The 23,274-nt window shown below is 32.9% G+C and overlaps 2 protein-coding genes across 4 annotated transcripts; both read right to left on the bottom strand.

Moving 5' to 3' along the window:
* Window positions 1-500: 500 nt before the first annotated feature.
* Window positions 501-3,409, bottom strand: LOC133288651 (protein WHAT'S THIS FACTOR 1, chloroplastic-like). Of its 3 annotated transcripts, none has more exons than XM_061486474.1 (2): window positions 3,349-3,409; window positions 501-2,185 (listed from the first exon to the last, which is right to left on the bottom strand). In XM_061486474.1, exon 2 carries the CDS (start codon window positions 2,151-2,153, stop codon window positions 675-677), a length of 1,479 nt encoding a protein of 492 aa, XP_061342458.1. In that variant the 5' UTR covers window positions 2,154-2,185; window positions 3,349-3,409; the 3' UTR covers window positions 501-674. The 3 variants fall into 3 exon arrangements, with proteins under 3 accessions (XP_061342458.1, XP_061342449.1, XP_061342466.1); XM_061486465.1 differs by having other exon boundaries at window positions 3,356-3,393; XM_061486482.1 differs by having other exon boundaries at window positions 3,359-3,393.
* Window positions 3,410-10,818: 7,409 nt separating this feature from the next.
* On the bottom strand, window positions 10,819-17,699 carry LOC133288642 (protein argonaute 16). Its single transcript, XM_061486455.1, has 22 exons — window positions 17,478-17,699; window positions 17,202-17,407; window positions 16,908-17,126; window positions 16,652-16,788; window positions 16,465-16,562; window positions 16,279-16,376; window positions 16,010-16,178; window positions 15,748-15,864; window positions 15,566-15,673; window positions 15,346-15,408; window positions 15,115-15,228; window positions 14,846-15,011; window positions 14,653-14,765; window positions 14,409-14,546; window positions 13,956-14,086; window positions 13,577-13,642; window positions 12,508-12,571; window positions 11,823-11,934; window positions 11,673-11,746; window positions 11,408-11,502; window positions 11,288-11,319; window positions 10,819-11,162 (listed from the first exon to the last, which is right to left on the bottom strand). The coding sequence occupies exons 1-22, from the start codon at window positions 17,697-17,699 to the stop codon at window positions 10,996-10,998; spliced, it is 2,709 nt and encodes a 902-aa protein (XP_061342439.1). The 3' UTR covers window positions 10,819-10,995.
* Window positions 17,700-23,274: the final 5,575 nt, after the last annotated feature.

The following is a 23,274-nucleotide window of genomic DNA, read 5'->3' as shown; positions in this document are numbered from 1 at the left end:
CAAGAGCCTTTTTAATGATCGAAACATGGATCATAGCCTCTGTTGTTATATAATGAATCAAATTCAACCATAAAGTTAAACCATTAATTAAAGTCAAATTAACAATTTTATGTATTATATCTCTAAAAATTAGAGCTTTCCTTGCTGTAGCGCAGGCCTATTGTCAACCTCAACCCAAGGAATACTTTAAAAGACAGTAGGATATTTCTAAACCTGACACTGCAAAAACATACAAAAGAAATTAATTGCCAAGATCATTCTTATGAGAGAAACGACAGACCTTAAAACATCAGTTGGAATCATAAGCATTGTATCACCAAATGGAGGAACGGATATCTGGGGATAAACCCTAAAGCCAGAGTTACAACTTATTTACAAGATCACAATTCCTAAATATGTATGAGTTATAAAAAGAAAAAGAATACCAGTGCATTCTACAGACCCAGAAAAAAGAAAAAGAAAATAAAAAATAAGGAAGATAGCAGAATGTACAAAGGCCTCAGAATTTTCTTTTACTCAAATCTTATTGTATACACAATCTTACATTGAATCATCTTTTAACTACTATAGTCAATAGTCAACTCCAACATAATATGGTACATGCAGGCACTTCAACACTCCATCCTAGGCTTTAATTTTGTTGGGGGAAAAAAATACATTCTATAGACTGAAACCTACCAAGGTTGCTTCGGTGCTCCATCCAAACCATTTTGAATAGGAAAAGGTCCTGCAGTCCAAAATTCCCTATTCTTGTTTTGGGCAAACAACTTGCTTCTGTCATCATCATCCTCAGCCTCAAAATCCAACTCTTCAAATATATCCTCAAAACCATCGTCATAACCATCTTTAAAATTATCAATCTCAATATTATCATCATCATATTCAACATCGCTATCATCTTCATTAGTATCACTCAACCTGCCAACATCTTTACCAGTCCTACCCTTCCTTCTCTCCCGTCTCATTCTCTTGGATTCCCTAGCCAAGTCCATCCATTGATCTTGTAAGACTAAAACCTCATCATTCTCCAATAAGTCACCCTTATCGTCAAACTTCTCTACCAAGAAAACTGAATCCCTATGCCCTTTCAAACTCACATAAAATAATTCTGGGTGCCTTACTATCATCCCTCTCAACTTGTTTGAGAGGCCAAACTCCTTTCTGAAATGGGTCAAGTGGTCAATTAAAGTCCTCTTTTCAATTGTCATTCCAAGAACCTCTCGTACTAGAGCACAAGATCTCTTTTCTGCCTCCATCGATTCCTTGGCCAAAGTCTCAGCAGGGTTCCTATAGGGGCACACTTCTGGCATTTCTTCAAACTTTAGCAAGAAATCCTGGTGATATCTCTTTAAATTAAGCCCCTTTCGTAGTCTTAATTGCTTGAACTTCAAAGGGCGGTCAACTATTAAATCAACAGAATGGAGTGGAGGAGGAGGCAAAGGCTTTGCCAAGTTGAAGTCCCACGATACAAGCTCAAGTGCACGGCCATAGGAAGTATCAACGATTTTGAATTTGTCAGGATGGTCATTGCACAACCGCGATCTAAAACTAGGAGGGAGGCCAAGATCTGGAGCAAGGTGAACCAATTTTGACAGAACTAACCGGTGGTGAGAAGATAACATAAGAAGTTTTTGGAGTTTGGTTGCCAACATAGTGGAAATGGAAGATTGAAGATTCAATTCCTTAGCAGCAAGGGCAGCTGCAACTGGAGTTAAACGAACACAGAGTTGAGGATATAACTTTGTTGCATTAAGTGGTGTGGGTGGCCATGGCATAGTGAAGAGTTCAAAAATGGACGGATACCGATGGATCATAGCAAGTATGGAACGAGGCTTGGAAAGAGAAAGATAAGACCGACACTTTGAGAGAATGTGAAGTGGAAGATAATGTTTCGGCTTAGAGAGAAGTAAAGTTTTCAGCTTTTGAACAAACCGAATTCTATTCCTCATGACAACATGCCTGTCAAGAGTACGGTCCCGTACAAGTTTGAGAGAGGAACAAGAAATTGAGACAGACACATTGTTGAGGTAGTTATGGGTTTTTGGTTTTCTTTTGATAGAAAAAGACAATTGTGTTGTCCCAGGAAGAAAGCTGGAACTTAGGGAAGTGACTGGTCTGTGATTGCTTAATGAGAAAGGAAGGCACAATGCCATTTTTTAAGGCTTCAACCAATCACATACTCAACCTGAAAATGAAAAAGAACAAAAACTAAGAGAAAAATGAGATAGAACACCAAGGTCTCACTGAATTAATTTACATGACATAGAATGTTGGATTCCTATCAAGTTGGTTTCCTGACACAATACACAGCATGTTTAAATAGAAGGAAATTTGTTTCTATTTTATAAGAATTTCACCATATAAACACCCCAGAATTTCACTATATAAACACCCTAAAATCAGAATTTCACAATACAAACACCCTAAAATCAGAATTTCACTATTAAAATGCAGAATTACAGTAATAGGAAGGATAAATTAGGACATTGGCAACCTTCGTGTATTATGTTATGAGCATAACCAGTCAACTCTGTATTTTAAAAGAGAAGTTTCTGCTTTTAAGGTTTTTCTTAACTGAAACTCTTATAAATATAGAGACAAATTTCTTTACGATCAAATATGCTTCTGAATAATTGAGCCAAGAAATTTGCTATTAGAGATTGAACATGACATTTCAAGTAGTAACCCCATTCATTAATCCCTTGTACATTCAATTATTCCTTTAATAATATCAGGATTATCAAGAAGATATAGTTGAACAAATCAACACATATACATCATCACCATTTGAGTAATTAAAGAAACAAACTAATACATTCACATTAGATATTCTAGTCATGAAGACATCAAATATGCACCAAAGATTCACAGAAAACTAAACCAGCCAGGCAGCATTTGATATCATAATAAATTAAAATCAAACATTCCATTAACACTCTGACTTGCCATGTCAACAATAAATTCATTCCTATAACAAATCCAGTTTATTTTAGCTTAACATATATCTAAACACAATGGGTCTAACCCACCACTTTATTTTTATTTTACATAAATATCTCAACAACAACAACAAGAAAAACATCACCTTTATCCACACACAAGTTGTAAACCCCTAACTGATGTTATGTCCAAGACACACAAGCTGCCCAATCCTTAAATCGCATATTAGTATTACAAGCTGAGACTCAAACAGACATTTAATCAAACGGGTAATATGCACTAATCCTTAAATCGAAGCACAAGTAAATAACAAGTAATCATCAAGCTCGGTGAAATCATACTCAAAAGAGAAAAACAAAATTAAAAAAAAAAAAAAAAAAAGGAAATACGAGGAACGTGATTAGATACCACATACTACCATTCGGCAACAAAAGGAATCCTATTCATTCAGAGCTGGTTAGCGCGAGGGGTGTTTCAGTATTTGTCTGGATTTTTTTTATGGATTGCTTTTTATAATTGATATCTTTTTTTTGTTTGCTCACTTGCCGCATATAAGTTATGGGTTTTATAATTATCAATATTGAAGGAGAATTGAAATTTTATGTTGTAGAGATAAAAAATACGTGGAAATCATGTATTAGAAAAAATTATATGCAGGACCCATGTCAGTACAAAAATCGAAGGGTATGTAGGAAAATTATAATTCTCATGTCAAATGAGAATTATAAAACTCATAAGTTATATGCACTAAGTCCAATACTACACGTTATTTTGGACGAAAATCATAATATTTTTGTAATTTTAATTTATTTCAGAGTTATAATAGTCTTTATATTTATAATTTTTTTAAATTTTAATACCAAAACAACGTCATTTTAGAAAATAAATGCAGATAACTTATCTACATTAACTGCAGAAACATTTTTCCCAGAGAGATTATTTTTTTTTTTGAAAGTAAAGGAATAATTATACTTCACCCCCATTTATTCATGAAATTATATATGCACCCTCTATTTATTGAGTATAGCCACACTATTTTTAACGGGAATGGATTTTACCAGGTGAAAAAATAATTATAATTTTTATGAAAAAATAATTGTATAATTATGTTATTTAATCATAACTATTTGATGAAATAAGAGAGAGAAATATATAAACATATAATTATAATTTTTAAATGAGTGATTATGATCAAATAACCATGGTTGTTAAAATCTCAATTTATTACTACGATTTTACATTTTTATGATTTTTTTCATCAAAACGATTTTATCAATATTCCAAACGCTTTTATGTTTTTACGATTTTTTTACATTACCATTTTATGTTTTGCAATATTTAGCCCCTTCCGATTTTATTTAAAATCTCAATTTTAATAACCTTACAAATAATATGATGACATGATCACTTTTTTTAGATAAAAGAATCCAAAATCATTATTCACGAAGGTTTAGGACACAGGATGTGGATTTTTTGCAAACACACGTGGGACCCACTGTTTTAATAAAATAAAATAAAAAACCCAACACGTTTTTTATGAGTCAGCGAGACCTGATTTTTGTTTTCTACAACATAACAATTTCATTTCCCTTATTTATGATATCTACTTGTTTAAATAACTAATTAATTGGTGAACTTTGCATGTGCAGAATACACGAATCTTAAGACTAAATACCTTTTCAAATATCCAAAACGGTAATGATCAAATTATGTAATACATTAGATGTATTTATTTATTTTTTTGGTAAAATACATTAGATGGATTTAACTCAACAACCAGTGTAACCCCGATTTTGATATTATAGTACTATTTTCACATTTACATCAAAATTAAGTATGGTGACAAATAGGGGTGTAAATGAGCTAGGCCGGTCTAGAGGGGCTTACGGTCTAGTCTATATTAGGTCAAGCTTGGCCTATTATAAGTAGTAAAATAGAATAGGCCTAGGCTTTTAAAAAATTTATTTAGAAAACAGACCATATGTTTTTTTGTACATGTCGGGCTTATAAGCCTATAGGCCGGCCTATATCATATTATTTATTTAAAATATAATAAATAAAATAATTATTTAATAATTTTGAATAATAAAATAATATTATTATTATTTTGGAGGTTACAAGGAATTGAACACAACCCTACACTACACACACTCCTAACACACACATCCCGCTAACCCTAGTGGTTTAAAAATAAAATAATATTATTTTAGTTATTCATTTAATTGTTGAATGTTTAATAGGCTTAAACAGGCTAACAAGCCTAGGCCAAGGCTTTTATTTTTTGAATATAGATTAGGCCAGACTTGTAATTTGGAGCCTACACAGGCTAATAGGCCAGGCCATACCCAATGTTTTTCACACTGGCTTGACCTATTTAAGCCAAAATTTAGCCTAGTCCAGCTCATTTACACCCTAGTGACAAATTATGTTGAACTAAAGTCTAATTATAATTATATATACTTAGGAACTTCGAGCACCAATATAAAGTATTCCATCCAACATCATCTTGTGTGTCATTAAACCTTCTTTTCTAAAAATGTTAGAAATTTTAACAATACAAAAATGAGAATAATTAACCAATAACTTTAAATGTTTGAACTATAACCTCATCCATATTTAAGGGTGGACATAGTTTGACCCAATTTTTTGATGAATTTCGAACTGAACATATTTAAATCAGTTTGGTTCAAAGAATAAATTATTTTATTTTATCCGAATTGATTTTATCTTTTCTAAACCAATTTGAAACCTATTCACCGATTCAAAACTAGCTCATCATTTAATATCAGTTTATGATTTATAATTGGTTCAGAATTAATTTGGGTATGTGAATCAGTTCTTAACCATTTTAGAACTAGAATTGACTGTTTGAACTAAAACAAATCAGTTCGATTCTTCTGATTTTCCAAATCAATTCGTTTGGTTCGGTTCAATTTTTAAACCGATTTATAAAATCAATTTGGTTCTCAAAATTGCTTTAGAAAAAATGCAGTTCAATTCGGTTCAGTTATTTTTCACAACCCTATGTATAAGTATAGAAAAAGTGAAAAACAACCTTTTTATTCCTTAACTTAAAATTTGTCCATATAATAAAACCATACATATAGTGCATGCAAAATTGTAAGGGAAAAATATTTTTGCTTTTGTTGTAAAAAAAAAAAAAAAATTGTGACTCACATAGAAGTGAATAGATCCAACTAATATTTTTTCTCTCTTCTTTGGAACTCATTGCTTGTGTGTGTATACTTTTATAAAATCATATCATGCATGATTTTTCCTTACTTTGTACTAGCATATTTTTCATCAATATCATAGGCTTTCTTACATTAATCTCATGCACAATATCACATATTCTTATCTCCAAAGTGCTTCACATGCTATATCATGCAATTTCTCCTAATCATACATACATTGCCCTGCATAGTTTTACCTCATAACACTAATTCATAACACAAAGCTTCACTTGTTTACTTTTAGGCTAAGATTCTTTTTAAAAAAATATGATACAAGTTTCATTACATTCATAAGAGTACAACAAATCATTTAAGAACCAAAATGGCATTGAGCGCTATTTTTCTGGTGCTTGAGTGCCCAATGCCCTATTCCAGCTCTAAGTCATGCCAGTGCTTGATTATTGGCCATACAATATAGCAACACCTAATTTTCCTTCCGTGTTTCAAGGCAATTCATCACTGATAGTACTGGTGCATTCTTTTCATACTCAGTTCACATCTTATTTTAATCATCATGCAACATTTCTAAGTTCAATGCATCATATGTTGGATCGAGTGTTTTATCACTAGGCCCAAAGTTATAAAGTTAGTCAGGGATAACTCCTTCTATTTACCCTTACCAGCACAAGTATCATAGTTCGATCTGACTCCGACCCATACCAGGCCTTACTAAGCCAAGATATTGGCCTCACTAAAATCATCAACTCCATACTCATAAGTCAATGAATTCAAGATTATTCTAAGAAATCCTCAATCAGGTTGGTGGTCTTCTTTGACCTTGCAGGGACGTCCTCCAATCTAAATTTTTTAATGACAAAACACATAGAAAAGAGACTGAACAAACGAATTGAGATAGATAAAAGAGAAACCCTTGGTTATTAATTTCAATAATCAATATTGTTGATATATTAGCGAGCGAGTCAGCTAGACTCTAGGATTTGATTTGCCTAAAGACTGTGTGATTTGATTCTTAAGAGTCGCAACTCATAGAGAGGTTGGAGAGATACAAACCTGAAATCAATTAGTGGAGTCCATTAGGACTTCGGACGCTGGTTGGTATCTACCAAAAAAATAACGAAATAATTAAAATATAATCAACCTAATAATTAAAGATTAAAAAAAGAAATTAAATTACTTTTCAGATCTAAGTAATGTAAGCCAGAAAATATCAAGAAAATATCATTTTAAGAGCACTCACACTTACCACGAGAGTTGCTAAAAAAATCTTTCCTTGTAACGAGGTCTTTTAACCATCTATAATGAATTTCTGTTCAAGAAATCTTTTATCTCTTCACAAGCAAGTCATCAATATCCAACATAAACATGCAACCAAAACTTCAATTCAACTCCACAATTTCTCTCCAACTACACAAAGTTCCTAAAGAGCTAGTTTGCTTCTGAGATTGAAATCCTCAAATAACTCAAGAAAAATAGATTAGAACATCATAAGCGCTTATTGATCGTGTTTTTGTTCATTACAACACGAGGCTGCTTCAAAGATATTATTATTATTATTATTATTATAAACACAAATTATATACCCAAGTATTTTTTTATGTTGATATATGAGTAAATTAATAAACTTAAGAATAAATTGAGGCATTGAAAATTATGAATCCATTAACTTGGAAGCATTTAAGGACCATTCTATTTAGATATTGAAGGTGCCACCATCTTACTTAACTATTGCAGAGGTAGGAGTCATACTTAATGACCTTGCAAGTGTTTCTATTTAACCAACTCTAGATGATATTAGTATATTTTTTTATTGCATTATGATTATAATTTCATTGTTTGATACTTAGTATTAATTGACCTTTTATGGAAAATGACAGGGTCGTAAATCATTTAAGTTTGGATGAAGACAATGATGATGCACAAGACAATAGCATAAAAATGTGAACCAAAATGAGAGCAATGTTGGTCAAGATTTAAATTTATTTGATTAAGAAAGAAGGTCTGAATTTGACTAAACTTTAACTCTTCGGCATAAGTGCATGACTTTGTAATGCAGTTATAGTTGTGTTGTGAGCCTGTGTTGTAAAATTAAGTACAACTGGATATGTTTGAACTGAATGACCAACTCCCTACGGAACCAAGATTTAATCCTTGAAGTCAAATAATAGCTATGTAATTAGAATCTGGAAAGTAAATATTCTTTCCAGATTCTACATATTTTAGAATCTGGAAAGAATATGTTTTAGAGCAAAAGGTTTGCATGTTTTAGAGCAGCCGCTCAGGAAATTGTTGGTCTCTACAATCTACATAATATGAGATCAACTCCGAATTTTAGACATCAAGTAATTTTCTTCCTTTGTTTTTGGGGTCTAGCCCCTCCTTACCTGTTAACAAAATAGTATATTCAATTTTATATAAATAAATAACGAAATTAAAATTAAAATTTATTTCATACACAATGTGCTTGTTTACTCAAATTATAGAGATATATGTTTAAAATTTAGACTCGGTGAAGCATTTAGCCTCATTATATATATATATATATATATATATATATATATATATATATATATATATATATATATCGAAAACACCAGCTTGCATATCTCTGTTTTCTATGATTTTGTATTTTTTTTTCTGGCAGTGAAGTTATGAAATTAATCCATAGTCAAAAAATGATGATTATGCAATGAGTGATGTTTAAATTTCACATGAACTTGTCATATGCAAATTATGAGTTCATCTCTCTCCTTACAAGCATTATAAATGGGAGCGATCAACATTAATGAATATATATATGAAAAAAAATGATATAGACACTCAAATTGCATGTGAAAAGATCATGCGAAATTTACACATTCTATGAGTAATACCTACAGGATTCAAACCCTGATATCATAGTTAATGTTTGTCAAGAATAATATTTTGCTTTCACTATACATATTTTTATTAGTAGATGAAGACTTAACAAGGATTTCAATTTTTTCCCCTTCCATACATTGTTAGGGTAGGAGATAATTTTCTTTAAGGACACAAATTATTCATACCTACATGTACTTTTTTCCGGGCTAAAATTTATAACATTGCTAAAATTCTTCAATCATTAATCTTAAACCATATGAGTAGCCTATTATCACTAAAAAGATATCATGTCTAAGTTCAGGGTGTTTGATCAGTTTGGGACTTTTTTGCTTTAAATTTACGAATTTGGTATGTGCACGGGAGTAATTACGATTTGGGGTCTTTAAGTGCCGCGGAGGGGACCCAGTGTATCTAAATGACGCCCCCGGGTCCCCGCGGCACTCATGTAACTTGATTTTTTTCCTCTGCTAACTCAGTGTCGCCCCCACCCCCCATCGGCATTCAATAAATAATATTTTTACTTGAATAAGTGCCGCAGGTAGCCCCTATCGACACTAATTTTCATTTTTTTTATTAAAAGTTCTGCCCACCCCCCCCACCCCCCAAACGGCATTCATATAGTTTTACTGTTCTCTCGCTTTCATTGTTTCCAGATCTTACAGCCTCACATTTGTATCAAGTGATAACCATTTCATATCCGAGTTTGTGGATGAGAACATCTGCAAATTAAATTGTAAATTTGTAGTCATTTTTCTAACAGGCTTGTTGAGTCAGAGCATATTATTAGAAACATGAAGGATTGAAGAATGTACCGAAGCTAAACTAATTTACATCTTCGTATTTCTTCTCGACAACACCATTGTTTTCAGTTCCATAAATCGACAGTTTAATTTCACAAGAGATTCGTTGTTTTAAGCAGGAAAGGAACCCTAGTGGTTTAATAACAATGAGGACAAACAGAGAAACAAAAGGGAAGGGAAGAAGAGGAGCAAACAAATACCCCAGAATAAGAGAGAAGAGCAGAGAAGGAGCAAACAAATGCCCCAGAATAAGCCACCAAAAACCCAGCTCCAGCGTCCATTGCTCATTAGTGTGTGATTCTTACTATCAACATGCTCACATGAGAGTCTCACCTCCAAGGCTCCATCTTGGAATTGATGTTGATTCCTTGACGCATGAGCAGGCTATTACCATTGTTGCTTCACTTGTAGGTGATGTTGGTTGAATCGTGGCCTTGAGTTTTTTAAATTGGGGAGTGGCCTCAGCACCCTACAGAAGCCCCACAACGAAGACCATGAAGAACATTGCTCTGCTAAAGTTACTGTTAACGTGTGCCGAGGGAGGGGCTGGGCGGAACTTTTAATAAAAAAAAAATTGAAAATTAGTGCCGATGGGAGCTATGTGCGGCACTTATTCAAGTACTATTTATTGAATGCCGATGGGGGTGGGGGCGGCACTGAATTAGCAGAGGAAAAAAAAATCAAGTTACATGAGTGTCGCGGGGACTCGGGGGCGTCATTTAGATACGCTGGGTCCTCCCCGCGGCACTTAAAGACCCCAAATCGTAATTATTCTCATCCACGTACCAAATTCGTAAATTTAAAGCAAAAAAGTCCCAAACTGGTCAAACACCCTCTAAGTTCATGCATTGTGCATATTCATAATTCTATTAATTGATAAATAAAATAAAATAATGAGTTAAAATGATCCAAATAAGAGCAGGCTTGACATCAGAGAATCACTTTCTTAAAAATACAAGATGAGGACAGGATATAACTGTTTCGTAAACAAGCAATATATAAGCATAAAAGCTAGAAAAGGTAATTTGAAACAAGCTCAACCCCAAAATGATTGATGCCCCATAATGACAAATCATATCAGTAACAAAATTTGGAGTTGGTCTATTTTGCATGTATCCTAGCTAGCTGTACAGCCAATAGATATTTACACTTTTATTTACCAATCCAAACGTATTTACTAGAAGCTGTCACCATTCTACACCTCAACAGAAGAACATGCTACTCCTGACACTCTTAGGCAACCTTGGAAGCTCTGGTATGGGAACGTTTCCCTCTGAAGTAAGACTTGAAGATGTTTCTGATAAATCATCAAAATTCAAAAATTGCCCCATTTGAGCTGCAGCAAGGTGAGCATAGCAAATAGGTGCCACTGCAGAAGAAGAATGAATGGGGAAATAATTATAAAACAGAAATTAACCATGTTTTTCATGCAAAAGACAATTCTGATAAAGTTATTTTCTAGAGGCGCAGAGAATAGCATAAGCGTGAAATTACCAATTGAGGTTGCAGTTGTGCTCCTTTGGTTCCTGAAATAAGTAAAAAAAAATAACACTAAGCAGGACAATTTGGGGACAGGTAAAACAAGCTATAGACAATAGGAGGTGGAATGCATACACATAACATAACGAATGGATCATATTTTGCAAGCCATCTGCGGAGAAACCAATCTCATCAAGCAACACATGATAATGCACAGGCCTAGATGTTCCCTGTTAATTAGAGAGAAAAAGGGAAACAAAATGGTACATGAAATATTTCACTGATACCATATGCTACTAAAATGCTTGTAAAATGAATATATATATATATATATATATATATATATATATATATATATATGCAAAAATGAAGGTTGAAGAAGCTACATAGGTAAACTTACAATGATCCCTGCATGAGAACACATGTAGAAATCATAATTTCTTGGATGCACAATTTTTGTGTCAACGACCGTCCCTGAAGAGTAAAATATTATTTTACAGTGGTCCTGAGTAATACCTGTACATTAAACAGGACAAGATAAGTAGCATACCTGGAGGAACATTTTTCATATCATTATCTAGAAACAGCTTCGTATGATGATTCTTCTGTGCCACAATTACAGTGAACTTGGGAACATTAACCTCCCCAAGATGTTGATAGGCCTATAATTAGAAAAGTTTATCATCATTGTAGAATTAGGAACCATCAACAAAAGGGTATCATCTAATCGGATGTGTGTTTTGATAGTTTTTTTTTTTTTTTTGTAAATTTTGGATTGGATTATTGTTTTAAGAAAAGCTTGTAATAAAAAAATGCTCCATAAAGAGCTTTTAGCTGCTTTTTTTAACTGCAAAATAAATCAATACATGCACTTGGAACATGTAACTAAATATAAAGATTCTGGCAACCAATCATTTAATTTCTTACAACCCATATTATAGGAGTCAGGTAGTTAGTTAGTTGGGTGGTTAGGTTGTTACGAGAAATTAGCCCCTCAACTACACAAGGGGGGTATTCTTTCCGTCATAACCATCTTTAAGGGGTTGTATTGTAGAATTGACCGAGAAGTCTCAGCATGAAGGGGAGTGTCCCTTGAGAAGAGTTTGCCCTTGAATTCTGTTCTTGTACTTTCCTATTTCTTTCATTTTCCCCGTTACCACATTTCTGTAATTCTTACCTTAAAATAATCCAGATCCGTAACACAATCTTAAAATATGAAAGGGTTGCATAGTAACCTTTATTATCTGGTTAAGCTCAATATTCAAAACCTGTTCAAATTGCGATTCACTAACTCCATCCCTGAACATGAAAACACGGTTCAGAAAGTGAATAAGGATGTTAACGTTGATAAAGGAAATTGAGACAACCAAAAGCCAGTCTGTATCTCAAAAATATTAAACATTATAAGTACTCATCAAAAACTGGCACACTTCATGGTTCATACTAATATTCAGATATAATTCTTCAGATACAGGGAACTGAAGATTTATTAAATTAGACAAGATTGAATTACATAACAAATGTGGTTGTCATGAAAATATTCCAATTAGACATTTGGTCAAAAGCCATAGAACCAGAGGCAAACATATAAACCTCGTTAAGGCAAAGTGAATCCTGGATTCACTACATTGCATTTATACAAAAGGAGTTACTTTAGAAAAATAAGAAAATAGCCAGTGTATACTTATACAATCCTGCAGACAAAAGAACAACTGGCAGAGATACATAAGTACTAGAAGCATGACAAGATATTAAAAAAGGGCAAACTGGAGCAGGGTTTAGGGAAGGTTAGACCCATTGTATGGGTCCATATGGGCAGTTATACCTAGTATTTGCAAATGATGATTACATGGTTCGATTAAGGAAAGGTTAGACCCATTGTATGGGTCACATGGCGACACGACTACACTAACCTTTGTGCCAATGCTCCCCTTCATGACAAGATATTAAATTTGGAATATGTAAGGAAAAATGATCCATCTCAGAATTAACCCAACAATGCTAATGGTCTCAAATTAAAATAAGTCAAGAGTAGAAAACATGTAATTATTTCCTCATAATAAATATAAGTAGTTATGCAAGGATAAGGCTGCGTACAAATATTTCCTCAACCCCACACTCACTAGTCGAGTTTAACGCGGAGTGGTTTTAATAAATATAAGTAGTGCATCATACATTAATGATTTAAGGATATTATAACAGGCACTATCAGCACCTTCCAGCTTATGACATTTTACCTACAAACAGCACCTGAAGAGCATATATTACTGTATATCTATCAAATGTAAAGTGGTAGAATGACACCTGAAGACAATAATTTGATCTGGTTTGCATCCATTACTTGAATCATAGAAATCTAGAAGCAATTCTCTGCAATGAAATGTAATCCAAATCTTAAACGGCATGATGAATTTGATGTCCCCATATGTGTGCAACTTGCAAGCAACAAAAAATAAAGAAAAATAATGTCATCTTTTTACATCTTGCACATGAAATTGTGAAACATAAAATAAAATAATGTGCATAATTGTTTGATAGAAGTATAATATAAAATCATTCATGAGTCTTCAGCTAGTAGTTTAAACTTTTGGGAGAGTTGATTCATGAAATTCACGGTATTTTTATGCATTTTTCCCTAATAAATGCAAAACATTTATAATCCCATATACTTTTTTACTCGAACCTGATAATACCATCATCATTTCCATTATCCAAAGGCTTGTATAGAGCATCAATCATCTCCACTTTAGATGACTGTGTTCTCACGGATGCTCTATACCTTGAAATCAGTGGCCAACATCGAGATCCAACAACCTAAAATCCAACATTGTACACCAGAAAAATATGTTAAGGGATAACAAAAAACCCAAACAGAATGTGTACAAGTAAAATATAGCTTTTCCTTTTTTGTTACCACAACAACAAAGAGGGCGAGTTTCGATTAGTGGTAAAGTTACTCCTTTGTAACTGAAAGGTCACATGTTCGAATCTAGAAAACAGCTTCTTTGTAAATATGCAAGGGTAAAGAAGCTTACAAAGATTTCCCTCACCCCTACCCATGCTAGTCGGGGTCTAATGGGGAGTATTTTTTTTTAACAAAGAAGATTGGGGAAAAAAACAACAAAAATAGCCTTACCGCTGCTATTGATGGAATATCTGACCGACCAGGGGAACCGTGAGAGACATCCATCCCCAAAATCATTGTTGCAACATCTTTAATCGGGGGAAGATGCCCAGAATGCTCCATTTTCAGCAAAGAATTTATTCCTCCAAGCTATATAGAGGACCAACATACAAAATTATTAAAACTATGCATAATGTTATTAATGCAGAATAAGTTACATTTTTATATATATCATGGTCATAAAGTAGTCTTTTACCTTAGAATTGATTTTAAGAAGTACATTAGTAAGGTATTGATCAGTGATCTTGAGAGGGGCGATGCACTGTGTGACAACACCAAATTCACTCAGACACTTCTTTTTCCAGGGCCCTAAAATTTGACACAGGAGCATGAGGTGAATAAAAAAACCAATGTAAAGGAAAACCTGGAAAAATTGCTACAAGGCATACCATAAATGTCACAGTGCTTCCTCTCTGGCAGGACACAGAGAATAAGCTCTGGTTCTTTGTTAAGCCTTGATTTAAGCAGCTCAAACATTTTTTCAACCCTTGCAATAGGGTTAGATTTTCTGTAAGTCGATTCTTCCTCTATTAACGAGTATGGTCGTCCAATGTTCTGTGTAAATATTCAAGTACATGTGACAAAGAAGTAATCAAATAAAGAATAAGATAGCAGATCAATATAGTATGACACATTAGAATAACGTATGGTGACATACTATGCCCTTGCTCATTCCACATTTAATCAGCTCCCTTGATATGTAACTAGTATCCCAACGAGCAGAAAAGTTGACAACAGCCCAGACATTAATATGTGATGGTTTAAGAAGTGTCTACAAAAAAGGAAATATAGCATCATCAATTATTAAATTAGCCAATCAAATTAGATAACTCTAAAAACAGGCAGTCTTAAACACTTTCTTTTTGAATGTGCAAGAATATTGCAATACCTTTTTATTAAAGTTCCACCTTCCGCTATAGGGGAGGCAGTCTTCATTCTTACCAACCATCAACTGTGTGTCTCAAATAGAATTGTCTTAGACAATGCATTTAGTTTTCAAAATTAATTAAAGGAAACCAAATACTTGATACCACTTTCTCTTTTATCTCTCCCCCACTATCTCAACTGTGTACACAAAAATGAGACCTATATTGTAGGTCAATGCTTACCTTTGGTGCCTCAAGAACTCGACCTTCAACCTGAGTCAATTGTTTCTCAATAGAAATGCCACATGCAGCAAGAATAGGATCATCATGGTTGCAATAATTTCCTACAGCCTATAAATTTTAGTGAGCGTCAAAAAGTATTATTAATAAAAACAGAAACAACATATCAATAACTACAAACTAACATTCATCAGAATTTTAATTCTTTCTTGAGGCTTTTGGCGTGATTTTTCTACTAAAGATGCTCTTTGCGTTGGAGATAATGCCTTTGTATACCGCTGGAGGGAAACAAGTGAAGATAGCTATTCCACCAAAAGGATAGGTAAAGGAAGAAAATAATAATCAGATATAACTGGTCCAAAGGGTCAGACTGTTAAAAAAAAATAATACAACTCGTATTAAATAAGAACCAAAACAAGGTTCAATCAAGCACAAAAATTTCCAAACCTCCAGGGGTAGATAGTTAGGCCGTTTTGGTTTCCCAACATCAAGACATGGAAGATAAGCAGAAGAGTTCAGCTGGATGCCACAGTGTTTTGCAAAATACTCATACACAGTAATATCCACTGTCTCCACTCCATTATTGTTGTCAACATTTCTCACCTTCATACTAAAACTGGGGAAGAAATCAGAACCGTAAGTTTCTGTTTTCCTTTAAATTTTTGCGATTTCAAGAAAAATAATGGACACTTGAATTTCCAAAAACAAGAACTTACAGTTGCTGAATGCAGGGCTTCTCACTCAAGCCAGAAATTTTAAATTCCTGGTTACGATGTGTTGCCCGCACCCTTAAATTTTTTAGCATTTTTTTGGCCTACAGATTCCCAAGAAAGAAAAAACCTTACAGGAATTTACTAATTCTGGATCATGAACCTTATGTACAGAGAATAGAAGTATGTCACCTTTGCCCAGTCTATATAACGGGCTTCCTTCACATTCTGGTTGGATAGGAGAAAATCAATTACAGGTCCAGGTTTTAAGATAATCGTAGTGGACACATCTAGAAATAAATAAATCAAAAATGTAAAGAGGAAAAGAATACAACTATATGATGATAAAATTACAAGATATGTATGAGAGCAGTCCTACCCATATTGAGAGACAATCCTCCCTGTGTGGGACGAAAACTGGAATGAAAACCCTGAACTCCTGTTACTCCACCTCCAACATCGGTGAAATTCCTCAAGTCATCATGAAAAAAAGATTGCCTTACCAAGAGACACCCTCTTCACATTCAAAAGAAATAGTTCAACTAAGTTAGAACAAATAAGTTATGACTAAATTCCAATCAAGAAAAATTTCATTGTACTTCTTTGATGTTTATCTTCAGAGGATGTATGGGTACCTGTTAGCTGCTTGCTGCCTCAGTACGATATCAAGTACTCTCAAGGCATCCTGAGAATTAGTATTTGACTCAACCCCTTTGAGGGCAAGAGCAATGGACTGCAGGGGTATTTTAGCAGCAAAACTTATTTCCACCATGAATATCTTTGACTGAAAAGAATGTTTTGACCTTTTAGTTTCCTTACGAGGGCTTCCATTAGCACCAGGATTCTCAGCACTACTGCTAGAGTTGGAAGACAGTATAAGCTTTAAGACAAAACATGACATAATTAAGACAATCATACAAAAGACTTACTGCTTTGCAAATGATTCCTCAAGCAATACTTCGAACTCAAACTTATTAGATGGCAGAGGACCCACTGTGTACAAAGTTCTATCTCCATCATAAGCATACCTTTTGCCACCAAGTTCAGAAGAGTATGTTTGGTAAAGCTTATCAATCAGTTTTCTCCCAATGCCCTTGCTTTCAATGGCTCTTTTATCTTCAGAAGCAATAGTAACCTGGAAATCCTTAAATAAGCCAAAGCCTACAATATAAGGGAAATTGAAGAAACAAAAACTCTCGACATACACTATACTGGAAAAATATTGCATCTGGGGCATTAACAGAAACTTTGAAGAGATTTGCAAGCAATGGTTTGCGTATTCCTGTGCTTCCAACCCCCTGCCTACTGATAATAGAATAATTTGCATGAGCTGTTTGTTCTGTTTCCATATTGGGAGGCAAATCAGGAGGTGGTGGAGATAAAGCTGGTGACTCAGAAGATTCTTCAATCCCAGGTACTTTCTCCATCTTTTCTTTTTTTTCCTCTTTCCTACTAATGACACTCTAATACATCAATCAGGAAGAGAACAGACATTATTTCAAATCCAAAATACAAATATACTCTGTTTATATAAGTTATGGCTTCCAAAGAGTCTTCAATGATGTGGTCATGCGATACAATTATCATAAAAATGCTTGTAACTTTTCCAACTAAAAGCAAGTCAAATGCCAGTCTGATCCATATGAAACAAGCACAGCATAAAAGGCTTCTAAAGCAACTTGTTGGTGAAGATCATGCCAATCATACACCATTATCTGACCTATGAGTATTAGCAGATTTAGATGTAGTTTTTCACTAAAAGTTAGTGTCATATACCCAATAAGATAAATATGAGGGGTAAGAAAAGAAGTGTTTCCACAAAGCACCTTATGTGTCTTCAATTAAAAAAAGAAACACAAAAAAAAGGGTTTGCTCAAATTGGCTTTGACCACTCCCATGTTTAGTGCTGAGCATAGTTGTATTTTCATTTTCAACCTTTAATTATCAACTGATAATTAAATATTATTGTAGTACGAAATAAAGTAAATGAATTTAACATAGATCATTAACAGTTCTTATTTTAAAAATTTATTAAAAACATGAAATTGTATCATAATTCACATCAACATGAATCAATTGTGTAAAAGGGGAAAATAATCATTTGGAGTAAGTAAATAAACATTTAGAAAAGATAATGAAATAAAGCAATTCACGTAGAATTAAAGAAAAAAAAATTAAAATAAAATATAAACACAGACCGAGGTTGTCAAAAGCAAATTTCCACTAAAAAATGCTTGAGCTAGGTAAAAGAGAAGCATGAAAACAAAACAACAAAGTGCAGAGATGTTACATATTATATAACATCAACATCATCATCAACATCACCATTACCTAAACCAGTTGGGGTCGGAGGTCTATAAACCCAATTAAAATAAAGAACATAATGCCAGAAAAGAAATAAAAAGAAAGACAAAATAAATACATTAATAAATAAAGGGAAAAGTGTTTCTCCTATAACGGGAGATAAAATTTTCTCCTGCAACCCCAAAACAACGTCGCTTTGTGGTTTGGGGAAAAAAACTCAGGCCATTTTGGGAATTTTGCTTATCTCTTGCAGCATCAATTTTCTCAAAACACACATCATTTTTTCTCCAAACCCAAAACAAATTTGTTTTGAGGTTGCAAGAAATAACTTCATCTCTACACCCGAAAATAAATATAGGAAAAAGGACTAAAAAAGGCAGTCTGGAACATAGTAAAAAATTTATCCCTCCATAATGCTAAAATATAAGTATGATATATTAATATTCTTATTCAAATTTATGTACTAAAATCACATTTCATAAACTCACAATTTCTGCACATAATAATCGGTAAGGAAAAGAAAATTAGAAATCATAATATATGACAAAAAATCCCCAAATCAAAACGAATCTCACTCCAAAATGAAAAATCACTCTTGCTGACTGTATTCGCCTCCACTCAACTCATTCTTGCCACCAGCGTGATTTGATGCTGCTTTTGTTCTTGCTGGTTCAAAGCTTACGATTTCTAATGCTTCAAGATTTTGATACAGCAGCTATCTTTTAGACTTTATGATGCCTTAACCGGGTTGCTTTTGTTGCCCAAATTGAGTAAATGACCACAAGCACAGTAAAACTCAATAAAAGCCCATAAAATCAAATCCATTTACCCTTAAAAGTTAAAACATAGAAGCATATATAGGTAAGGCATTGAAGGGTAAAAAGTAAACTAATTTTAAAAGGTTTATTCTTTACCTAACATCTAATGTGCATCCATGTTTTCCATCTATGAAAGCACCATGATAAAGACTGACATTTTGGATAAAGATTAGCGGTCAAAATGGAAATGGATGAGAATAAGCCAACAGTAAAATGTAAAGTAAATGATCCTTCAGAAACCAAAATCAACAAAAAAAGGAGCCCAGTCCTCCCAGCAAAAGATGAATTGGATGCGCAGTTGCCCAAAATAAGAATAGAGGAAATAACAAGTGAAGAAGAGATTTAAATAACAAAAGCTTTTGCAACCTCATACTGTATTAAAGATCAGGAACACATTCACATAAGAAAACAACTAAAAGCAAATGAATACATTACTGTATAGTGTATATAATGTTAAAACAAAAAGGCATATACTATTCAAAATTCAATAGCTCAACCCTAACAAAAAGGCATAGATAAACTCCATTGCCTAACTTAATGCTCCAAGAAAAATATGGACAGCTCACAGCTATGAAATGTGACCCAACATAGGGATACAAATCCAAACAGGCAAAAAATGATAAGGAGGAAGAACACCATACTGTATAATAGTGTATAATCTTTGCACAAATTATAAGTTAAGACACTATAAGGAAATCCCAGTAAAGCAAAATAACAATTTAAGAAAAAGAGAGCAATGACATTCTAGAAAATTTGCAGAACAAAAATGTCAGAATGAGCAAAACCCCAATGCACAAAGCTCCCTAATTTTTGCAAAAGGTAAGGATAAGGGTCCATTGCAAGTAGCCTTCTTCCCCAATACATTTTTTTGGAAAGAAGACTAAAACCCATGACTTTCAGCGTCACATAGAAGAGGCTTACCCTCAAAACCCCAATAGTGGAAGAAAAAAGAAAAAGAAAACCCAGTTGAAATCTCATAAAAAGAAAACACCATACAACCAAAACGTTTCATGAAACTTGACTTTCAAACAAACCCAACAACTTTAAAGTGAACCAAAATATGAGAAGCCAAAGGGAAGATCACCCACATAATGTCCACCCGAAACTCCACAAGTTGAAATCAAATTCAAGCTCATATATAACAAACAGAGCTAATGCATGCCAAAACAAAGTTTAAAAAAAAAAAAAAAAAAAAAAAAAAAAAAAAAAAAAAAAACAACAACTGAGTTTCGAAAAAAGTAGGTCGAATCGAAATACACGAGATTTGAGGTCAAAGGAGATGGAGAGAGAAGAGGTTAAAGCACAATCTTACCAAAATGAGGTAGCACTTGAAGGATAGACGAAGGTCTCGCTGAGTTTCAAAATGGCAAGCGACTCTTTCTTTTCCACTATTTGTAATGAGAGGGAAGCCAAAAGGGCATTTCTCTTTAAGTATTAAAATTTCATTGTAATATTTTCTTCTTCTTTTTTTTTCTTTTTTTGAAAGTTATTGTAATCTTTTCTTGGGTCCGATATACATTGTATTTGGCAACAAAAAAAAAATCCAAACTATATGCCACTTATAAATTTTATAATAATTTTTATTTGTTATGTATTGATATTATTTAATTACTGAAAATTAAAGAAAATAATTATTTAATTATTTTATATAAAGATACTAATTAAAAAAATTAAAAAATAAAGGATACGAAACAATAATAATTCATAATCACTAATGTCCAGTTATTATCACTATGATTAATTTTGAAAAAAAAAATGGTACTTATAAATAAGAAAATAATTATAATATTATTAAAGATATTAAAATAAAATAATATGTACACAATTGGGTAATAATATAAACTCTTTTTATAAACGAACACATTAAAATTAAATTATTTAATAATATAATAATTTTAAGAAAAATGGTTCACATCAAACTTCATCAAAATCATTTATTTGAGAGCAAAGGCTACTTGAGTTGTAATTATAAACTAAAATCATATAACCAAGTATCGCGCATGACTCTATTTTCATGTCAGTCACAATTCTTTAATAATATAATTATAAATAGATTATATAATATAACAACTTTGATCACACAAAATGTGGAAACATGCAAATTGAATGAACACATATTTGGACTTTTTCACAATAGCCTTTAATTAATAAAAAATTATTATCTTGCTCTCCTTATAAACTATTTTCAAAAATTTAACCTTCTCAACAAACATAACATTAATCTATCCTTGTTTGACCATTGACCACCCGGATACCCAAGTGAAAAATTATTTAACTAGGTACACACTCGGTTATCCCGGTACATATCTTTATTTACCCCGGTACACACCTAGTTACCTTGGTACATATCGTTATTTACCACAGTAGACACCAGGTTACCTTGGTACATATCCTTATTTACTATGGTACACACTCAGTTCCTCTGATATATATATATATATATATATATATCTTTATTTTTCAAGTCCAACCGTGAATTCAACTCAAAAGACAAACAATAAACTGTAAAGTAATAATAGGAACCTAGTAGAACCAAAAGACAAAAAAATGTAAAACATATTCATGAATGTACAATCCAATGGCCATCTCACATAACCAAATTACCAAAAAAAGTTGTGTTAACCCCAACATTTTGAAATTTTCAAAAATTATATTTTATATTTTAACCAGTTAATATTAAAAAATTTAATTTTTTATAAAAATTTCGTCTTACTTCACATTAATTTTAAAATATATACATAATTTCACTCTTATTCACAAAAAATTATGGATATGCAATGATGTCTTTATGCCTTATAGACGAGGGACTTAATGTGCATACCTCACTAACACTCACTCTAGCTAAAGGGGATGTATTCTTGACAAATTTTCCATACAAATTACAAACACATTTAACCACGTTTTCTTCATTGATGGATTTGAGTTGAATTCACGGTTGGGCTTAGAAAATAAGGATATGTATCAGAGTAATTGGGTGTGTACCAGGGTAAATAAGGATATGTACCATGATAACCAGGTGCGTACCAAGATAAATAAGGATATGTACCAGGGTAACCAAGTGTGTACCCGGATAAATAATTTTCTACCCGGGTAACCGGGTAGTCTACGCGGGTAACTGGGTAGTCAACGGTCGAACAGGGGTAGATTGGTGTTATGTTTGTTGAGAAGGTTAAATTTTTGAAATAGTTTATAAACGAGGGCAAGATGATAATTTTTTATTAGTTAAAGGCTACAATGGTCAAAAAACCCACATATTTGTATTAGTGTCATGCAAATCAAATTAATATTTTTTATATTTTTTTATATTTCCTCTCCTCTCTTAACTCATAAAATTAATGTATTAGTGTAATTATTCCTAAATCACCCAAGGACAAAATACAAAGGTGATTCACAAGATTAAATAAGAGTGATTTGTCCATTAAATATTAAAAGATATTTTCTTTTTTTTTATATTTCCCACAAAAAAATTATTTTCATTCAAAATATTGATATTATTTAGATTTTAAATATTAGAAAAACTTTAGTAATATCATGTGTACTTTAGAATAAAAAATACTTTTTACCAACAAAAAATAAAAATAAAAAATACCCCTAAGAAACAGCTTCTTTCCAAAATGACATATTTATACCAACATTGTAATTGCACAAGAGCTTATTCATAGCATGCACAATATGAGATGCCACAAAAATTTTATGACTACTAGGGCCCATTTGATGCACAAAATAAAATAAGAACATATAAGATAAGAAAGTTGGATAAGGATAAGAAAGGACAATGGGTGCAGCTCAGTTGGTAACTTGGCGCTGAGTTAGTGGGGTTGGACATGTGTTCGATTCCTGCTGAATGCATTCTTGGGGAGGGGGCTGAACCTTTAGCCAT

This window comes from Gastrolobium bilobum, unplaced genomic scaffold (assembly GCF_033153095.1).
Source record: "Gastrolobium bilobum isolate Gb01-03AN ecotype WA unplaced genomic scaffold, APGP_CSIRO_Gbil_v1 utg413, whole genome shotgun sequence".
Taxonomy (NCBI): domain Eukaryota; kingdom Viridiplantae; phylum Streptophyta; class Magnoliopsida; order Fabales; family Fabaceae; genus Gastrolobium; species Gastrolobium bilobum.
The sequence above is the reverse complement of the archived record's forward strand: the minus strand, read 5'-3'. Positions and strand labels throughout refer to the sequence as shown.

What these genes read in the sequence shown, in the direction of transcription:
- LOC133288642 (XM_061486455.1), bottom strand. Translation starts at nt 17,699, where the DNA reads ATGGAGAAAGTACCTGGGATTGAAGAATCTTCTGAGTCACCAGCTTTA. An exon ending in AAGCCCTGCATTCAGCAACT is followed by an intron (nt 16,179 to 16,278) that starts GTAAGTTCTTGT and finishes TTTCTTCCCCAG; the next exon opens with TTTTAGTATGAAGGTGAGAA. An exon ending in GGTGGAACTTTAATAAAAAG is followed by an intron (nt 15,229 to 15,345) that starts GTATTGCAATAT and finishes CCTTTTTTGTAG; the next exon opens with ACACTTCTTAAACCATCACA.
- LOC133288651 (XM_061486474.1), bottom strand. Translation starts at nt 2,153, where the DNA reads ATGGCATTGTGCCTTCCTTTCTCATTAAGCAATCACAGACCAGTCACT.